Raw genomic sequence first — 22,011 nt, 5'->3', positions numbered from 1 at the left:
TAATTGTCATATCTTCTGATTGAGAGCGCACGTTGTTTGTTTATCAGTTGAATTAGAAAAATGAATCGAAATAGTGGAATTGCATAATTGTATATAGGCGGAACCCCAATGCTTTAATGCTATTTGGAGCATATGGTATCTACAAAACAAGATCCTGTTATACCATCTTCAGTTAATGGAATAGAATTCCATCTTGCTAAGCATTTAAAAGGCCACAGAAATGTTTCCACAGGATGAGTCAACCGAATGTTTGTAGATTGTATAAAACATCATCTCGCTGGTTGTGTTTAAGGAACATCAACAATGCTAACAATTAGGATACAACCATATATATATTGGACAGTTTGAGCATTACCCTGCTAATCCAACGTGGCTTTTACGGCGAAAACGCCCCAATGTTTGTTGCATTTCCAGATCAGGCTTCAATCCTATTTGGATCATTTCTTTAACAAGCCTCAAAGCTTCACCGATTCTGTTAACGCTTATATAGCCGTTGACCAAGGTTTTATAGGAAGCAATATCAGGCACATAACCCATAATCACCATTAAGTTCAAGACCACCTTCGCCTTATCCATTCTGCTCTGCAAACAATATGCACTAACCAGCATACTGCAAGTTATTGTGCTGAGTTTCATACCGTATTCAATTGTTGCCTCAAATATTTTGTGAGTCTCTTCTGTCATCCCACCTTTGCAGATAGCATCCAAAAGTATTACCAAAGTAACGGTATCAGGCAAGAGTCCCCGGCCTACCATATCATCAGACAACCTTGTGGCTTCTTCCCATTGAGCTGTACGGCACATGCCATGGATTAAACTGTTATAAGTGATAACATCAGGTGCCAGACCTCTTTGAGTCATTAACTCTAACATACTGAGGGCTTCTTTCGTCTTCCCCTCCTTGCAAAGAGAACTTATCATATTATTATAGGTTCTAACATTTGTGAGTCCCCGGCCTACCATATCATCAAACAACCTTGTGGCTTCTTCCCATTGAGCCGTACGGCACATGCCATTGATTAAACTGTTGTAAGTGATAACATCTGGGGCAATACCGTCATCCAGCATTCTATTAAACACCCTTGTAGCTTCTCTCCATTGGCTGGTCCGGCACAATCCATTAATTAAGGAGTTGTAAGTCACAACATTAGGCTTTTCCTCTCTACGGATCATTTCTTCCACAAGATTCAGTGCCTCTGCTGTCTTCCCTTCCTTGCATAAAGCATCCAGTACAGAATTATATGTAAAAATATTAGGCAAGGCTCCATAACCAATCATGGTTTTAAATAAACTCATAACTTCCTCCCAGTTACCAGACTTGCATGAAGCAGAAATCAAGCAATTAAAAGTGACAACATCAGGCTTTATGCCTCTCATTGTCATCTTTTCAAACAGAGTAAGTGCTTCTTGAATTCTTTCTTCCTTGCAAAGACCGCTGATAAGAACATTATATGTGTATACACTGGGTGAAATTCCACTGTTAAGCATGCAAATCAAGAAGCTCTTGGCTTTTTCCAACCTCCCCAATTGGCACAATGCGTAAATTAAAGCGGTGTAGGTTAAAACATCTGGCCTGACTCCTTGATCTTCCATTGCTTCAAAAAGAGAGAGCACTTCTTCCCAGCGACTCATGTTGCATAACCCATGAATCAAAGTGTTATAAGTGATAATATCCGGTACAACACTTTTGCTGATCATATCTCGAAATAGGGTCAAGGCCTCATCTACTTGTCTTTCCTTACACAATCTATCTATGATGGGATTGTAGCAGTCTTGTTTGGGCTTGAACCTTCCATCTTCCAACATATTCATAAGTATCTCGAGTGCCTTAGAAGTTTTCCCAGCCTTGCATAGTCCATTGATCATGGTAGCATAAGTGATTTCATTGCATGTGTATCCCTTCTCTTCTATTAACTTGAACAGCTCCATTGCCTCGTCCCAGGAACTGTACTTGCAAAGTCCGTGAAGTAAAATACTTACAGAATGAGCATCGGGTTGAAGACCATATTTAAGGGTAGTTGCTAAAACAGAGAAACCCAAGTCCACCCGGTTCAGACGGCACAAGCAATTCAGAACAATATTCATTGTACAGACATCAGGTCGGAATTGAGCGCAACCCATCAACTGTTTACACATAGAAACCACAGCAGAATACTCCTTCATCTTGGAGAGTGCCCCAAACAAACAATTAAAAGTCCAAATAGAGGGCAAGGGTTTGGTTTGAATCATGGAATCGAAGTAACCGAATGCTTCATCTTTCCTAATCTTTCCTAATCTTTCCAGATTTGCATCGAGTTTGAATCAAATTGTCCGATTCCGAATGGGTTTGATTAAATCTATCTGTACTAGTAGCATTAGCATTGCCAGCAGCGGAATGAAATCCATCTTTTTTGTGCAGAAAGGTAAAAATGAATGAAGGATTACCTGTTGAGTTAGGAAGCCTCGTGGTTATCACCTTTATCTTCATCTTCCACAGATTCAGCCCAGTTCATGAAATCCCATGAATTTCAATCCTTCTCTGGAATCAAGCTGCAATTGAAAAGAAACTGACTTCAATTGGTTCTTGTTTCAAACCCTAATTCAGTATTCTTAAAAACAACACCTCTATGCTCATGACATAAAATATGCAACATGTATTTACGGAGTGTTATAATCTATATAAGACTAAAAATGTGAAGTTTTTAAAAACTTCTTACATACGGCTCTATTATTATTATTATTTTTTTTTTTTTTTAAGGAATACAACTTAATTAAAAAGAAAAAAACAATAAAAATACAAAATAAAACTACCTCACGCGCATGAGTAAGTGACCATTTGTCACAGTGATGAAAATGTATTGTGCCAAGTTTGAATCTCATCGGAAGTTAATCTAACATTTAACTTACTAATGCTATCGTAAACATGTGACAAAAGGACTAGCATAAATGAAATGCGATGACAAAAAAAGTGAAACTTTCATAATACCTAAATTGCCCTTCTTCTATTAGGCATTTCTGAGTACTTATATATGTAAGTTACTTTTTAATGACTTTGTTGAGTCAAACTAACGACTTAAGATAATGTTAAGGGATCAAATTTTTTAAACAAAACCACAAAGTTAATGTGTACTTGTCCTATCACTAAATTTTTTGTTTCATTCTTAAACTATAATTTTTGTTTCACATTATAAACCCCAAAAGTAGTCAACCAAAAAATACCATTGTACAATCCTACAATAAGCAAAAGCCAAAAAGAAGTTTTAAAAAACCAATATCTTGATCAATGTAGAGTTTGTTTGAAATTGCTTTGAAAATGACTTTTTAGAGAAACTATTTTTAGATTCTAAAAGTGCTTAAGTATTTCTTGCAAGAAGACAATTATGTGTTTCTTGCACGAAGCAATAAAATGTTTTTCAGAACGTACTTGCATTTTTACTAAGTATTGGTTCCAAAAACATTTTCCTCAAAATCGCTTTCAATTATTTTAAAAGCTGGACTCGCCACAAACGAGTTCGCTTCTAGAATTCCTCAAATGAGTTCACCTTGCTGTGACTAATTTTGAGTTTGCTCCATGAGTTCATTGTTTCTTGTTTTCAGCAGATTGTTCTAGGAGAACGTTGCTGGCTGAAGCACATAATTCAAAGAGCAAACAACTTCATCATCAACATCTAAACACGCATACTGAATCAGCTGTGCACACTATTAATGCAGCGAAGGATTCCTAATCAAAAGGAAATTACATACAGAGAAGCTAAAACGCCTGGGACTAGGACTGCGTATGAATCTCGGTTTCCTTGACAGAAGCAGATGACACGATGGAGACGACGGTGGTGGAGTTGCAGTACGTGATAGATTTGCGGATAAAAGTTAGATGCATATGCATGACTAACAAATCTCACTAACATCTGAGGGTTCCAATGTATATAAACACAGCAGAGACCTATAATACCTCGTAAAATCAACCGACTTGAATCAATAGGCCGTGCCAGTTCATAAGAGCAGACAAATGGATTACTGTTATGGAGAAACAACAGAGATTACCGAAAGCACAAGTCATCGATGCAGTTTGAAAGAACTATACAACTAAAATCCCTTCTCTTAAGCTGCTCAGCTTCGTTATCGATTACCTTAAAATCAAAGTATAATTTGACCGCCCGAGCAAGAACAGAACTACATTACTTTGATCCAAAGGACAGTACCTCACATGGATATAAGTAGCAAGAAAAGATACAATTACAAAAGATGTATTCGACAGCACTAGTGGCGTTAAATCTAGGGGAGAAACCTAGTCGTGTGGCGACACATATATTGGGCTAAAAGCTCAATTCGGATATCCCAGGCCATTTGGAGTGATAAAACTATATATATATATATGTGTGTGTGTGTGTGTGTGTGTGTGTGTGAATCTCTGAAAGCCAAACACAAACTAAATCATCAAATTAGTTTTGGCATTAATTTGCAAATACGCACTGCACCATCCACATCTTTACATTTGTTGGAACCCCCAGTCCCACATCGGACAGAGGGAGAAGAGAAGAGTGCTTTAAATAGAAATACCCCTCTCTAATTAACACCGAGGCCTTTTGTGATAAAACCCCACACCTGAGGATTGTGCAGGTGGTTAAGTGGGGACAGTATCGGTGTTGTTGGAGTGGGCCCTCGGCCCGTCGACCTGAAAATTTCCACATGGTATCAGAGCCAGGGGACGGGCCCGTACTGCCACGTGATTGGGTGGGTCCCCATTGGCCCCGCGTGATTGTCCACATAGGCCAAAGATGCCACGTGTTTGGGTGGGTCCCCATTGGCCCCGCGTGATTGGGTGAGTCCCGACATGGCTCCACGTGGTTGCCGATGTGTGGAAATTCACGTGTGACCCATAAGTGGGGTCTCACGTGCGGGGGAGTGTTGGAACCCCCAGTCCCACATCGGACAGAGGGAGAAGAGAAGAGTGCTTTAAATAGAAATACCCCTCTCTAATTAACACCGAGGCCTTTTGTGATAAAACCCCACACCTGAGGATTGTGCAGGTGGTTAAGTGGGGACAGTATCGGTGTTGTTGGAGTGGGCCCTCGGCCCGTCGACCTGAAAATTTCCACAACATTTGAAGCTCCACGTGGTTGCCGATGTGTGGAAATTCACGTGTGACCCATAAGTGGGGTCTCACGTGCGGGGGAGTGTTGGAACCCCCAGTCCCACATCGGACAGAGGGAGAAGAGAAGAGTGCTTTAAATAGAAATACCCCTCTCTAATTAACACCGAGGCCTTTTGTGATAAAACCCCACACCTGAGGATTGTGCAGGTGGTTAAGTGGGGACAGTATCGGTGTTGTTGGAGTGGGCCCTCGGCCCGTCGACCTGAAAATTTCCACAACATTTGAAGCACGCAAGGATGCAAGATCAAAAGAATAACGAAGTCCCAGTCCCACATCGGACAGAGGGAGAAGAGAAGAGTGCTTTAAATAGAAATACCCCTCTCTAATTAACACCGAGGCCTTTTGTGATAAAACCCCACACCTGAGGATTGTGCAGGTGGTTAAGTGGGGACAGTATCGGTGTTGTTGGAGTGGGCCCTCGGCCCGTCGATCTGAAAATTTCCACAACATTTGAAGCACGCAAGGATGCAAGATCAAAAGAATAACGAAGTGTTTTTTCGAACTACGTCAGTATACATTAAAAACAATAATGGGCTAAAGAAGAAGCTCTTGAATCAGAATGCGGAGGAGAACCATACTAACCTGATGCCGCTTACTCAGGACTCCGCAGGAGATCAAGGTCCAGGTCAGTTCTATAATTTTATCAGCTGGTCGAATCCCTTGAACAAAAAGGATGTCACTTATACATCAACTACAGTAAAGCTAATCCTCCTCTTTTCACACGTGCAAAAAGACACACCGGTACATGCATGTATTGCTCATTACAAGCAAAGTCATACACAGTATCATACTAAGGAAGGTGGAATGCCATAGTTACAAAAAGTTCACATTGTAAGCTTGGTCTCTCGGAGTACTTACTTCTTTCGACTTGTAGAATAAAGGACAGCAAGAACAAAACTAACTTCTTTTGACACAAACCTAGGTCAGATACGTCCGGCCAAAAGGAGCTTTAAGTGGAAGGTAGAAGTCACAATACCTATCAAAACGGCTTGATTTCACACTCATATTGCCAAAACGTTATTGAGAGATAAAGAAAATTATTCAATTTAAACACAATAGTTACATAAAAATTTAGAGTTGGGAATTCATGGTCCTTATTGACTTGATTTCAAGCTCGATAGATCAGTCAATAACCATACCTAAGTGAACAAAGTACAAATCGGATTGCATTAAACAAATTTCTAACCTTTACAAATCCCACGACACTGCAGATATTCATACATACACAGTAGAGAGCAGTTTCTTCAAGGTAAAGCGTTATCCATCGAGAATGTATTGATCATCTTCATTATTTCGTCCTTCATTGCTCCAGCACTGTTCATGAGCCACGCGTCTGTGTGTTTCTATACAATGTCAACGCGTTGGTCTGGTTCCAGAAGTTCTCGACCCTTCCTTTTTTAAATCTGTTTCACAAAAGCTTTTCTTGTATAAACTGTATTTAACTCGGTCAGGTTTCCGACGTGGAACTTCACATTCTTCAACGCTCATCTCTCCCTTGTGTTTCCCGGACCCTGGCAAGCTAGTAATGACATTGATTTTCTTCTTGCAAAGGTGGACATGAAGTTAGCTTCTGGACTAATGAAAGCGCATTCTTAGATGGGGGAGGGAGGGGGGACCAGCTCAGCAATCATCGCTGTATTATGCGGTATCCAGTCGGTCTGTTTTTTGTAATGGTCATGTGGTGCATTTCTCATTTCTCCTCTCTATTTATTTTAGTCTATTTCTTCATCACTATGCTTTAGTTCCTTGGAATTTGGAAGTTCCTTACCCAAACATACCCCAACACTGCGTTTGGATGAGAAAATTTTAGATTACTACGGAGGGGCCAATATTTAATCCTTAGCTACAGAGCATTTGAAAACTGAACGAGTTTAAGCTTATACGAAAAAGAGTTTCCATTGTAGCATAAGAGCACGTAACAGAAACAAGAAAAACATAACCAGTGAATTACCCCATCACACCGAAATCTATTCATTAATATATGACCACTCTTCTTTAATATAAATTTCAAACCAGGTAGCGTATTATTCTGCACATGAAGCATTAGGAAAAATCTTCAAAGCTCCATCCATTCTCGCCTTAAATTCTTTGCGAACCTCATCGGTCATCCCTCCATTGCAGAGAGCACCAGAAAGTATCTTCAAAGTTATGCAATTAGGTAAGATTCCATGGCATAACATTTTGTCAAACAACCTTGTGGCTTCTCTCCATTGGTTGGTACGGCACAATCCATTAATTAAGGAGTTGTAAGTCACAGCATCAGGCTTTTCCTCTCTACAAATCATGTCGTCCACCAGATTCAGCGCCTCTGCTGTCTTCCCTTCCTTGCATAAAGCATCCAGTACAGAATTGCATAAAGCATCCATAACCAATCATGGTTTTAAATAACCTCACACCTTCCTCCCAGTTACCAGACTTGCACGAAGCAGAAATCAAGGAATTAAAAGTGACAACATCAGGCTTTAGGCCATTCGTTGTCATCTTTTCAAACAAAGTAAGCGCTTCTTGAATTCTTTCTTCCTTGCAAAGACGGCCGATAAGAACATTATATGTGTATACATCGCGTGAAATTCCACTGTTAGGCATGCAAATCAAGAAGCTCTTGGCTTTTTCAAACCTTCCTGATTGGCACAATGCATAAATTAGAGTGTTATAGGTGACAACATCTGGCCTGACTCCTTCATCCACCATTCCTTCAAACAGACGGAGCACTTCTTCCCAGCGTCTCATGTTGCATAACCCATGAATCAATGAGGTATAACTGAAAACATTCGGTACAACACTTTTGCTACGTACTTATCCAATCACTAATTTTTTTTGTTTCATTCTAAAACCATAATTTTTGTTTCACATTCTAAACCCCTTAAGTAGTCAACCAAAAAATAACATTGTAGAATCCCCCAATAAGCAAAGCCAAATCCTAGAACCATAACCAAAGAAGTATTAAAAAATCAATATCTTGATTAATGTAGGGCTTTGTTTGAAACTGCTTTAAAAATAATTTTTTAGAGAAAATATTTTTATATTCCAAAAGCATTTAAAAAATTCTTGCAAGAAGATAATTATGTGCTTTTTGCACGAAACAATAAAATGTTTTTTCATGACTCACTTGTAATTTTACTAAGTATTGGTTCCAAAAATATTTTTACCAAAACCGCCTTCAATTATTTTAAAAGCGGGACTCGCCGCAAACGAGTTCACTTCTAGAATACCGCAAATGAGTTCACCTTGCTGTGACTAATTTTGAGTTTGCTCCATGAGTTCATTGTTTCTTGTTTTCAGCGGATTGTTGTAGGAGAACGTTGCTGGCTGAAGCACATAATTCAAAGAGCAAACAACTTCATCATCAACATCTACACACTGAATGAGTTGTGCCTTACATAAAATTTCATTTTACTCCTTATGCTCTATTTGTGACACATGTAACATTATTACCAAATGATTTTTGAAGAATTGGGTAAAAGGATAATGACAAATAGAATTTTGCACTTTCAAAATGTGAAAATGTGTTTGCTAGTTTAATTTGAAGATAATGTAATAGAATGAAAACATTGAAAATGCGCTACGACCAACATCTTTAATGCAATATATATATATATATATATATATATATATATATATGCATATATATAAATTCGTCTTTGGTAGTAATAGTGACAGATAGTAGTTGAGACAAGACGAAGTAATGGTGGTTAGAGTGGTGGTACTGGTAGTAGTTGTGAGTGGTGACAAACGACAATAGAGGTGTTAGTAATGGTGGGATTTAGGTGGGGACAACAACAAAGTATAGGGCAATGGTGGCATAGTGGTGGTGGTGCGATGCCTACAATGGTGAAAAATCATGGTTGTGTTCAGTGGTGGAGCCACATTAAGGGCTACCGCAGGCTACAGCCCCAGGAATCTTTTGGTGAAAAATAAAATTTTGCATGTAATTTTCATTAATTTTCGAATGTAGTCCACCATATATTTAGTCTCTAATCCGAATTCTTTCGGTTTAATTATATAATACATTTACAAACAATCTCTTTTTCTTATATCATTTTTTCTCATCGCTTCTTGTACATGTACAATTTTGGACTTGTTTGAATTTTCACCTGTATTTGTTTAATAACGAAAATTCTTGGCTCACCTTGTGAAAAATTTCTGAAGCTAGCTGGTAATGTGAAAAATACGATATCAAGTTTCTTTGTTTATATATTTAAATTTTTAAGCTAGTCCATCCGGTGAAAAATTTCTAGCTCCACCATTGGTTGTGTTAACAATGGTTGTGAAAATGGTGGTTGAGAGGTGGCAGGGATGATGGTGGCAAAGATTGTGGAGGTGGTGGAGGGCATGGTGAGGGTAATGGGTTGAAGAATGCGGTGGTGGTGGTTATAGTTGTAATGGTGGTGGCCTCAACGGTGAGACGGTGAAGGTAGTTATAACATTTTTTTATTAAAACTCAAACTTTTTTATAGTGTATCTTTATTTTCTATTATTTTGGAATCTATTCTTGAACAACAAAGAAAACATCAACTTCATATTTTATAGAACTTTGGCTAAAATTATTTTATGAGTTTTTTGTTTTCTGAGTTTATTTTCACAAAATAGTTTGCCAAACGCATTTTCGTCCGTTTTTGTATCTGCAAATTGAAAACTTATTTTGCAGAAGGGCAGTGAATTATATCTCAAAGCCTTGGGGCTCAAAATTTTCTAGTCTATTGTGTTTAGTATTGTTTTGTGATGTATATTTGTACAGTGAAAAACCTCGGGATTAAAATCTTAATTTATAAGTTGTGAATAAATTGCATTGGTTGCATTAGCGTTCGGAAATCAATTTTTGACTCGAATATTGTTTATGAAGATTGCAGTTCCATAATCTTTCATATAATTTTCAATCCTGTAGCAATGCACGGATAGAAACTCTAGTTCTAAACTATTGATGCACTAATAATTGCGCCACCTGGATGCTATGGTGAATTGTTTGTGTAGCTTAGTCCTTGTTGAGATTAAATTGCTTGCTAGTGGTAATGATTGTGTAATGATAAAATCAAGCTAAATAGGTCTTGAACTTTTAATAGTTACCTATTAATAACTCAATAGGTTGATTTGTCACATATGATCGAAAAAGACAATTCCAAATCTTAGACAATCTCTAATAGTAAAGAACTATATTTTTAATCCTCCATGAATTTTTTTTTTTATGAAAAAAAAAGATATTTGTTAAAAATAAAAACCTCTAGTGCAACCATTATCAATACAATCGAAATGAATGACATTGAGCGCAATAGAAGGTAAGCCATAATCCTAAATATGAGGATTCTCAATCGTCATCTCTCCATGATTTTATAGTCTGAAACTCATTTGTTTTTTATCTTCTTTTGGAATTAGAAAAAAATACTCAATAGAAAGTGTTTGGAAATTTCTCAAAAGAAATTGTTCATTAACTGATTGAAAAAATTCGCAATTTTGTATGTAAAGGTAAAGCACTTGAAGGGAGGCCCCATCCGATGTGCCCCTTTGTCGACTTTATTGAAAGAAATTATCGTTGACTAACTTAAAATATTCGCAACTTTGTACCTAAAACATGTAAAGGAGCCCTCTTCCCATGTGCACTAGGGCTGGGCAAACGGGTCCTGGGCCCGAGGGTAGGGGCGGGTATAGGCGGTTCGGGGCGGGTACGGGGCAAGTCCTATTTTTAAATAGGGGAAACGGGGCGGGGAGGGCCTAGGTAATGGCATTCTAGGGTCGGGCCGGTTCCAAATTTATAGAAAAACGGGGCCCCGAACCGGCCCGTTTGTAATTGAAATGGACGGCCCAGATTGAAAATAAACATACCTTCCAATCATGACCGTTGGTTTTACCCTAATTGAATATGATTCAGTGAGATGTGAGAGTCTTTGCTCTCTCTCGACCTCGACCTCGACCTCTCTGTCTCTGAAGTCCGACATCTCATCCTCGATTTTCTTCTTGATTGTTCTCCTCGACCTCTCCATCTCTGAAGTCCAACCTCGACCTCGACCTCGACCTCTCCATCTTTACTCTCTCTCGACCTCGACCTCGATCTTCTTCTTGATTGTTCTCCTCGACATCTCATCCTAGACCCAGGCACCCGCACAACCCATCTTCCCGATTCTTGTTCTCTCTTTCCCGACGACATCACCGTCGTCGCGATCACCAACACTCTACCACCGTTGCCAGTTCAGGTGAATTCTTTAACCTCTGTTTTATTTATTTATTATTTTTTTTTATATATAGGTTCTTTAACCTCTGATGTATGTAATCTGTGCTCAATATATTGGGATGTTCATGTTTGTTCTTGCTGATTTGGTGGATTTTCTGATTTTTTAGCTTGTTTTCACATCCAAATGTTGAGTAGAAGTCCTTGTATTTCACATATATTCTGAAGAATCTGAAGTATTTCCAAGCATATTGATTTGCAATCCGGAGACATCCATTCTATTTCTGTTCATTTTTTCAATTTTTAATTTATTTTCATTGCCATATTTGTTAAAGGTTTCAAATTAGGATCTGAGAAGCATACAACAGAGGTAAATCGCAAAGAAATCTGGTGCACTGAGGATGACTTCTGGGATTGAAGGACTATCTCTGCTAAAGACAACAAAGGTAATCTTATCCAATCAAATTTATATCTAGGTTTTAAAAGTTGAAGTAGTAATGTGACAATGGATATCATAATCTAGCCCTTGACATCAGAGCAAAATCTAGGTTTTAAAAGTTGAAGGTCAAACTCTTCCTACTGTTAAGTTGAAGGTGTAATGTTATCCCCCTTTGATTGTAACTGACCCTTGAATATATATTCCAGCCCTTGACATCAGGGCAAACTCTTCCGACTGTTAAGTCATTGAGATTCCTAACTTAAGTCTTAACCGGAAGGAAACACATATGCATCTTAAAAATCTTGAAGCTTCTCGATGCTCATAAGCTAACGGATAAGAGCGATGTGTAATTCTGTATGGCCTCAGTGTGGTGTTTTTGGGGCTCTTGACAGGGATGCAGCCAATTACAGATTGTGTTTTGGATAACTACTCGAACCTAATTACAGATTGTGTTTTGGATAACTGTATATGTGAACCATCTTCTATGCTTTGCATGTGAGAATATAACTTCTTTGTCAAGTTAACATCCCTTATTGTTAACGCTATTTAATCCCTGTAACCGACTAGCTGCACTGGTTTTTGTGTTATTTACAAGTTTTCCTGCACTTCAGGTAAACATTACATTCCAATGTAATGTTTTGGCAACAGACAAAATGTAATATATTTCATGTAATTACTGATTATGTAATATGCTTCCAATCTCTCATATCTAATGATCTCTTATGTCTTGGTTTGTGTTCAAGCTTTGAGGTAGCCTAGCATCCAATCGCCTTTGGTTGAGCAGAGCCTAATCCAAATACATATTTCTCAAATACCTGAGCATACCTCATCGGTTTCGGTAAGCTCTAAAGCTTATTTGTTTTAGATCCTTTTTATTATGTTTCGAATGTGCCTTATGAATGAGTTGACGTACTCCCATAAATATTGAGGTAGTGTTGCAAATGTTTATTTGTTTATAGTTATTAGTTATTAATTATTAGTTATTAACCTATTACAGGCTTAACAAATGTTTGTTTGTTTATAGAACTTATTAACCTATTCTTCATGCAAATGTTCTTCTATGTCCAAACTGATTAGTATAATAACATGATGATACTTCTCAGCCTTTTTGGTCTTTTGTCGGTCAACAATCCGTGTGTTGTGTGTTTACTCTGTTTAATTGTGCTGCGGCTGCTGCCTGCTTGTGTTTCCCATCCCAGAGAGTAATTATTTGCTTTGAGTTAGGGTTTAAATTATGTATAATGAACTTAAACATGAATAGCTCCTCAATGTAGTTTCCAAACTGCGAAAGCAAGAGAATTTAGGATTAAAAATAATTCTAGTGTTATACCAAAGTGCAATCCGACTACTCAAATGAAGATATCAAAGTGATTAACCAACATGGCTTTGGGGTTTGAGATATCAAGAAAGTCCTTGGTGTGGAATCAACTTTGTTCTCAAATCCAATTTTACCTTGTACTTTTTGTTTAAGGGTGGAATTCTCGGGGCATTAGACTTAATGTGTAGATTATTTGCTATCAATCAGAAAGCAACCAATCCCAGAGAGTGATTGTTTCCCATCCCAAATAGTAATTATTTGCTATTTTATTTACATGGAGATTATGCTTTTTTGGGTTTAAATTATGTATAATGTGTAGATTATGCTTACATGGAGATTATGCTATTTTATTTGATTAATGAATATAGTTCCATTATTTAATTTTTACAAATTTTTACATAATGTCTCAATCTCAAAGTCAAAGTACCCCTAGTAGTACTAATGTAGCATCATCTACGGCTACATCACCATGTCCTCCACAACCAACACAAGCACAACCCACACAGTCAAAACCATCAATGCCTCCCCCAAACCCCTCATCCTCCAGAAAAAGAAAAACACCACCTATTCCAAAGACAAAACAACCAACTATAATAGCTTCACTAGAGAGATCTTCTTCTGAGAGATCTTGGGTTTGGGATCATGTCACTAAGTGTACTGTCTCGGAAATACAAGAAGTAGAAAAGGATGGAAAGAAAGAGAAGGTGGAGGTACAAGTATTGAAGGCTAAGTGTAACCATTGTAACACCCTTTTTGCATGTGATACTAGTGGGGGTGGAACTAGTACTTACATTAAACATATCAATAAACATTGCAAGTCATATAAACCAACTGATGAGTTGCAAAAGGTTCTAGGCAGTTCTGGACCTTCTGGGGATGTCAAAAACATGCTTGTTGCTAAAGGGTGGAGCCAAGAAGAAAGTGTGGAAGGTATTGTTGAGTTTATTGTGATCGAGGAGGTACCTTTTAGTATTGTGGAGAGTGAAGGGTTTAGGCGGATGATGTGCAAAGTCCAGCCTAGATTGCATGTTCCATCTCGGAGAACTATCGTGAGGGAGTTATTCAGTATGTATGATAGCATGAAAGATCAGTTAAAAAAAGAGATACACAATCATAGAGTGAGCTTGACTATTGATACATGGACAAGTGTGCAAAATTTGAACTACATGGTCCTAACTGCTCATTTTGTGGATGATAATTGGAATATGCACAAAAGGATTCTAAACTTTTGTTTGATTTCAAGTCATGAAGGCAAAGAAATAGGGAAGATGATTGAGCAATGTTTGGTTGAGTGGGTGATTGAAAAGGTAATGTGCATTTCAGTTGACAATGCATCGGCTAATAAGGTGGCAATTGAGTATGTTGTTCATAAAATGCAGAAATGGCCTAATAGTAAAGGGATTATGAATGGCAAGTTTAGGCATGTGAAGTGCTTAGCTCATATTATCAACTTGGTAGTGAAACATGGGTTGAAAAGATTAGATACAAGTGTGGATGCTCTTAGAAATGCCGTGCAGTTTGTGAGATCAAGTCCCCGAAGGTTAAGTTATTTCAAGAAATGTGTGGAGAATGAGAAGTTGGATAGTAGGGGTCTAGTTGTTATGGATGTGCCTACTAGGTGGAATAGCACATACACGATGCTAGAATCTTGCTTGAAGTTTAAAAAAGCATTTGAAAGGATGATCGAAGATGATGAAGCCAATATATACACCGCCTATTTCAGTGAAAAGGTGTTTAATGATGAAGGAGAAGAAGTGGCGGGTAAAGGGAAGGTTGGACCACCTAAGGAGGAAGATTGGGATAGTGCTGAAGTGTTTGTGAAATTTTTGAAGGTCTTCTATCTTGTAACTTTGAAAGTTAGTACAAGTAAATATCCCACATCTAATACAGCTGTTCATGATGTCATTGCTGTGGAAAACGAGATTGAAAAACTTTTTTTGCCTGAATATATGCAAACTAGAAAACCTGCAAAGTTGGTGCTACGTGATATGGCATTCAACATGAGAGCCAAATATCGAAAGTATTTTGGTTCAATTGAGTCCCTTAATCAAATATTTGTAATTACCCTTGTCTTAGACCCAAGGTTCAAATTGAGGCATTACATGCACTTGTGTAGAAAGTAATTACAACTTCTTGAAGAAGAGATTGAACAAAAAAGTAATCAAGTGAAGACATTGTTGAAGACAATGTGTGATGAATATGCTAGTCAAGCTTTCGATTCACAAACACAACAAAAGGGTAGAGAAGATTTAGTTCTTGACACTTCTTCTTCAAGGGTAAAACAATCATCTTCTAGTGTGCCAACAGAAAATCCAATGATATTTAGTCAAATCATGGATGATTGGGAAAAGGAACTAGAAGACACCGAGGATATTGCGCTTGCACATGAGGTGGATAAGTATCTCCTTGACACTGTAGAGAAAGTACCACATGGTTCACAATTTGACGTTTTGAAATGGTGGAAGTTGAAAGGGAGGAGCACATATCCCACACTTGCTTTGATAGTGAAAGATGTCTTGCCAATTCAAGTGTCAACAATTGCCAGTGAGAGTGCATTTAGTGGAGGAAAGAGAGTAATTAACCCTTGTAAATCATGTCTCCTTCCTCAAACAGTGGAGTCATTGATGTGCCTTCAAAATTGGATACGAAGTGAACCAATTGGCAGCATTGAGTATGAAGCAAGTCCTGCGGAGCTTGAATTTTATCAAGAGTGTGAAGAAGGTAATTATCTTGTTTTTTATAGTTTGGTTTATAACTTTATATTAATTGGTTTACAATTAACGTTTGTTCTTTGTTGTAGAATATAAAAGAAAAAGAGCAAATACTATATCTACAAGTTCAACCATCTCATCATCAAGTGTTCCTGAAATTGAAGCAACTCGAACGAATAAAGGAAAAGGAATTGAGGTAATATTTTAAACTCAAATGAATAAACTTTAAATTTCAATAATTCAATTTGAATGAGGATAGATAATATGATGTTGGACATTAAAAATGTCACATTTATATTCTAATTTTGCTTACATATTTAATGAAGATTGTTGTTGGAACTTGGGCGTTGGAACTTGGATGTGATTTTGGATGTTAATTTGAAATTTATTGCGGATGTCATGTTTATGTTGTTTTGGATTATTTGATTCTTGGAATTTGGATGACTTGGATTTTCGGATATTTTGTATGTTGATTTGATTTTTAGATGTTGGAAGATGTAATATTATTATTTTGGATGTATTGTTAATCTATGAACTTGAATGTTGACTTTGTATTTAGATTGGATGTGAATAATGGTGAATTTGTGCAAAATCTGCATAAATGCAGTATGTGACTTTCTGCAGTTGCAATCTGTGCAAACCTATGCAGTTTTTGTGCAGATTGCAATCTGTGCAGTTTGCAATCCGTACAATTCTTTTGTTTTTTCAAACAACCAAAAAAAAAAAAAAAAAAAAGGGACCCGTGGACCCGGCTCGAACTGGCCCGTTTCAACCGGGCCGGGTAATGTCCGGTTCTTATATTAGAAAATGTAATCCCCGGCCCGGCCCGGCCCGTTCCCTTTGAACCTAGGTTCGGTCCGGTCCCTTCAAAATTGGGCCCGTGCCCAGCCCTAGAATATACAAGTCGAAATCCATATTTGCATTAAACATTCCTTTTGTTTAGTAAGGACTCGTTTGGATGTGCTTTTAAAATTACTTAAATCACTTTTAGAGAAAATGTTTTTGGGTTTCAAAAACACTTGAAGTGTTTTTTGCAAGAAACACCAGTTATGTGCTTTTTGCAAGAACGCACTTCAAGTGCTTTTCCAATATGGGTTTTTTTTTTTCACAAATGATCCCTGCAATTGACCCTCACCATCAAGATGATCCCTAAAATTAAAAATCAATCAATGTAGTCCATAAAAATAGGTGTCGCAAATCAATGTAGTCATTCCTTCACAATTCTGTTAAAAATTCTATTAAGTGCTGATGTGGCATATAAATGGGCCCCACAAGATTTACGGGTTTTTGTCATAAATAGTCCCTAAAATTGACCCACACCATCAAGATGGTCCCTAAAATTGAAAATCGATCAATGTAGTTGAAAGTAGATGTCACAAATCAATATGATCATTCCACCACAATTCTATAAAAAAAAAAAATTGTTATGTCCTGATGTGGGTTTAATAATTAATTAAAAAGGCTATCTAACTACCTTTTTGCACAATGGAATTTTTTTTTTTATAGTAGGGTCTACTTTGAAGAGAGATTCCTTCCATAAATTCTCAAAAGCACAAGGCCTAAGAGGGGGTGTGGAAATAGTTTTCAACCAACAACAGACCCACCTCAGTTATAACCTCATTATCTCAAAGCAAAACTCGTCGTTCTTTGCATCATCAAACCACCAGGGAATCGCCGAACAAACTCTCCAAGATTAACGTTGTGAGGATGTTGATCGCCTAAATGTTAACAGTGATGTCTCAGAAGTCGTTGCCAATCGGCCAAGTCGTCACCACAGGTGATCTCGACCCAGGTTCAATTCAGTGAATGGTGTCGAAGTGTGTAAAGATGGGTGTGTTGAGATTTTTTTAGAGAATAGAAAGCAAAGGAAGTAGAGACATGTGGACTAGGATCAAACGTGATAGGAGGACTCGGTTTTTGGGTTGACAATTTTTTCATTAACTATTAAATTATTAAGCCTATTTGTAAATTTTCTTTTTAAATCTAATTAGACTTGTGTGACTCATTTATGTGTCACATCAGCACATAACATCATTTTCGACAAAATTATGATGAAATGATACATTAATTTGAGACAATTACTTGCAAGACTACATTGATCAATTTCAATTTCATGAACCATTTTAATGTCGCGTGTCAATTTCAAAGACCATTTTTATGTCACTAGTCAATTTCAATGATTATTTGTGAGAAAAAAAAAAAAAAAAAAAAAAGGACTTATGTGGCCCATTTATATGTCACATCAGCACTTAACAGAATTTTTAACAGAATTATGACGGATAGACCACATTGATTTGCGACACCTATTTTCAAGGACTACATTGATTGATTTTCAATTTTAGGGACCATCTTGATGGTCAGTGTCAATTTCATGAACCATTTGTGATAAAAACCTTCCAAGACTTAATTGCATTTTTACTAAGGATTGCTTCCAGAAACATTTTTCACCAAAAGTGATTTCAATCATTTTAAAAACATATCCAAACGAGTCATAAGTTGTCCAAGTCAAGCCATCCTAAACATTATATGTGCCTAGGTCCGTTGGTTTTGATAAACCTAGAATCGGAATACAAGAATGATGAAGAAAACGGCCCAAAATCCCCACAAAATTTGTCATTACTTTAAGGAAGGTCATCAAAATTGCCACCATAATCCAGAATTTGACAATATTTTAATCACCACAATGCAACTTACATTAAACGCATTCACTGCCACGTCCTATAATGCATTGCCCTGCACAGCTACCTGGGCATAGTGTGACGGTGAACTTGTTCCATGCAAGTCTTCTCCCTTTATTGAGTAACTCAAACAATAAATTAGAAATAGCATCTCTAGTGTATCAAGAATATAACCCTTTCAGAGCCAGAATGACTTGTATGAAACTCAGCTGTTCTGTCTTTTCAAATTTGCATAAACCATCTTGTACTAGCCAGCTTACAGGCATAACTAAAATTTACAACCAAGTAATATAAAAGTGTCGATGCACCATTTTAGTGCATTGATAAGCAGCGCTAATCAAAAACTACTTTAACAGAATGATGTCTCACAAGACATTCCTCCTTTTGTACCGTCTTACGTACTGGAAAATAAAACAAAAACAAAAAAATAAAACAGCTTACAACCATGTGAAATGACAAGCAGTCTTGAATTGCCACCCCAAGTACCAAATCAAGGAAAAGTTCGAGGAGGCTCCTTCTTTGACACTAGAAACTTCTTATGCAACCAAAAGCCTTTCTTTTAGGTAATCCTGCAAGACGAAGTATAATCAGGTTAAACACATAGCTCATTGCGAATGACATAACCGGCAGGATCCTATACACAAAAGCACATACTACCATAACTTTATTTAGGTTTATACATATAGGTATTAGATACTGAGGTTAAAAGTTACAGCACAGCTAGACATGATTCTAGAGTACCATGCAAAATCCCGTCATTTCAAAGCTCTGAACCACAACTTACCATAAACATCAGTGAAACATGAAGATGCAGATAATAGGAGAATACTTAAATAATGCTTGGTGAAGGAATCAGAGAAAGAATTCAGAAAAATCATTCAAAATTTACCAAAAAATATAAACTCAACTTCTATTACTCCTTTTCTTTTCTTTCTTTTCTCTTTTCACATGATTCCATAAAACCCTCAAGTCATAAATCCATTACGGATAAGAGGAAGAAGAAAACAGTATTTAGGGGACGAGCATCCAACTTGAAACAAGATCCTAGTCTCTAGATCCAGAGCACAAATCTATTCCAAGAGAAATTTAATCCTCGTTGTTAAATCAACCTATGCCATATTGGTTCAACAAGCATAAGGGTCCACCAGTCAGGCTGGTAGGATATTGTCAAGACTACAAACATGTGAACAAATTGATGGAAAAAGCAAGTAGCAGCAGCGCCTCTATGTCCTTGTTTGATGTTGGGATTTTATATTGACTTCCAATAAGGTGAAGAATTGATGGTATGAGCGGTAGCAGAATCATTCTCTACTTCCTTGTGAGATGCCCACCTACGTCATAGCCACTAATAGTAGCAGCCATATCATATTACCAATTTCAAGATAATCCACTAAATATTCAAGGCATTGCTTGGCCATACTTCTTTTCTCAGCCTATCTGGTAACTAGCAGGCAGATATGTGAAACTTCTTAAGCTTTTAAGTCAACATCTTGAACACTTTTATCACAAACGTTTTATCATCACTAGAATTGTCTATCAGAATTCAGAAAGCAAAGTCACCAATGGCTAAAGTCCTCCAACTACACCGTAAATGTTCATCACAATGCAGGTGAAATCTACTTTTGAGTTTCCAACTTGATTTAGTAAAATTACAATAAAATTTAAACCAATAAAAATCCAACTTATTAGCAATTCTAACAACAAAATAAATGTGTCCTTCCCTATGTGCCGACTTTCTAAATACAGTAGGCATAAAATGTTTACCGTAATATTCGAAAGAAGGATTATGTTCACTCCGAACATCAATGTGAGAAGTTAACTAGACTATTAGGGTAAGGAGCAAAAAGTGCAATTTATGCAGCACCGAACTCTCACCAAATATAAGTTCCAACACAAAAGGTCGCGTTATCACATTGCTATATACCATTCATTTCTCAAATCACAACTACTTTGAATACCCAAAGCACTAACAAATGTGAAGGAAGGCAATGCAAGACAAGCACATCAAATGAAAACACACAAGAAAAATAAGGGTGTAATTCATATAAACCTTGTAGAACCCGCATTGATATTCCGATGAAGAATTCGACCCTGACCCGAATCCCCGCCATCAATCAACTCCCTGAGCCCCAAAGTAGTAACTTTCTCTTTATCCTCCGCCTCTTCCTCTTCCTCTTCCTCCTTGGCCTCCTCAACAAGAACACTGCCACCTCCGCTGCCACCACTTCCACGAGCCTTACCAATCAACCTCTCAAAGTAATTCCCATATATATACTCAGGGGTGTACCCGTTCTCTTCATCAAAGAGCATGATGTGCCCATGCCACTCCCAAACCCGATAGTCCGAACCCGATTCCTCATGAAACCCCACGCAAATGTGATGCTCTCCAATGGTGACGGCCTGACCAGAATTGGGCTTGAGGGAATCGGTCTTGCCGCTGAGAATAACCCGGATGATATCCTTCTCGAGGCGGGATTCTTCTTTGGCGAGCTGGGTCTTGTTCTCGTCGTCATCGTCGTCGTCGGCGGTGAGATTGGCAGCGTCGAGGAGGAGATCCTCGAGGGTTTGGGAGAGGAAGGAGTTGTTGGTGGGGGGTCGGATTTGGAGCCTGCCCATTAGGGTTTGGAGCATGAGGTTGTCGAAATTGGTGGTGTTGGTGAAGGAGTTCATGGCGTTTGGATTTGGGTTCGGACTGGTAAAATTAGGGTTTTAGGACCCCTTCGGAAGGAAAGGGGTTTTGGGTTTATGGCTTTAAGCTTGGAAATTGGAATAATTTATTTGTTTTCATTATTCGACCAAGAAAATGACGATTGAAGATGATGGGTTTATGCCACGTGTAGTTTTGATGGCCCACGTGGTACTCGGTGATAAGTACACCATGGCTGTGACCTGGACGTTTATGACAAAGTCAACCTGTGGGCTGTGACAGTGATGAGAATGGGTGTATTAATTAGGCCCAAGCCTTCAAGTCCAAAGGGTTTTGAGTATCACCAGTTCACGATTTAGGTTCCAAGCCCAAACTTTTATATTTGATTCTATCTTTTCACGTGTTATGATTTAAGTAAACGACAGATTCACAATTTAATATATATAATATTAATATAGAATAAAGTAGTGTTGTTATGTCCACTCGGTTCGCGTTATTTTCCCATAAAAATGAATGACAAAAATAATAACAAGACAAGTGAGCGGTCATAAATGCATTTCAACTAAGTATGTGTTGCAACATATGAATTGATGATACAACAACCAGTGTGACAATCACACACAGTTATTTCATTGAATTCTTGCATTTGCACAACATTGTTAGTATGGTGAGAGTAAAGGGTTTTGTACTTTATGGGAAAATGATAAACACGTACCATTTTTTAGTCTCTCATACAACCATGTTTAATCATGACCATTGTTTTTGTCTGATTTATTCAATTCAGATATCCATGTTTAATCATCTACCGTAGATTATATATAGCGGGTTAGTCAATCTTGCTATGTTTAGCCTTGTGATGGATTGCAGGTTGCATCGGAGACGGGTTCCCCAAAAGCACGTTGGCATCCATCAACACTAGAAAGTTGT

General features: G+C 37.7%; 1 protein-coding gene and 2 pseudogenes across 1 annotated transcript; all 3 read right to left on the bottom strand.

Annotated features, from left to right (window-relative positions):
• Positions 1-172: 172 nt before the first annotated feature.
• Positions 173-2,618, bottom strand: LOC137723524 (pentatricopeptide repeat-containing protein At1g63400-like; annotated as a pseudogene).
• Positions 2,619-7,155: 4,537 nt separating this feature from the next.
• LOC137722022 (pentatricopeptide repeat-containing protein At3g22470, mitochondrial-like) lies at positions 7,156-11,106 on the bottom strand (annotated as a pseudogene).
• Positions 11,107-18,631: 7,525 nt separating this feature from the next.
• LOC137722713 (uncharacterized) lies at positions 18,632-21,198 on the bottom strand. The gene is made up of 2 exons (XM_068461782.1): positions 20,488-21,198; positions 18,632-19,006 (listed from the first exon to the last, which is right to left on the bottom strand). Exons 1-2 carry the CDS (start codon positions 21,105-21,107, stop codon positions 18,997-18,999), a joined length of 630 nt encoding a protein of 209 aa, XP_068317883.1. The 5' UTR covers positions 21,108-21,198; the 3' UTR covers positions 18,632-18,996.
• Positions 21,199-22,011: the final 813 nt, after the last annotated feature.

This window comes from Pyrus communis, chromosome 17 (genome assembly GCF_963583255.1).
Source record: "Pyrus communis chromosome 17, drPyrComm1.1, whole genome shotgun sequence".
Classification (NCBI taxonomy): domain Eukaryota; kingdom Viridiplantae; phylum Streptophyta; class Magnoliopsida; order Rosales; family Rosaceae; genus Pyrus; species Pyrus communis.
This window is presented reverse-complemented; position numbering and strand designations above follow the sequence as displayed.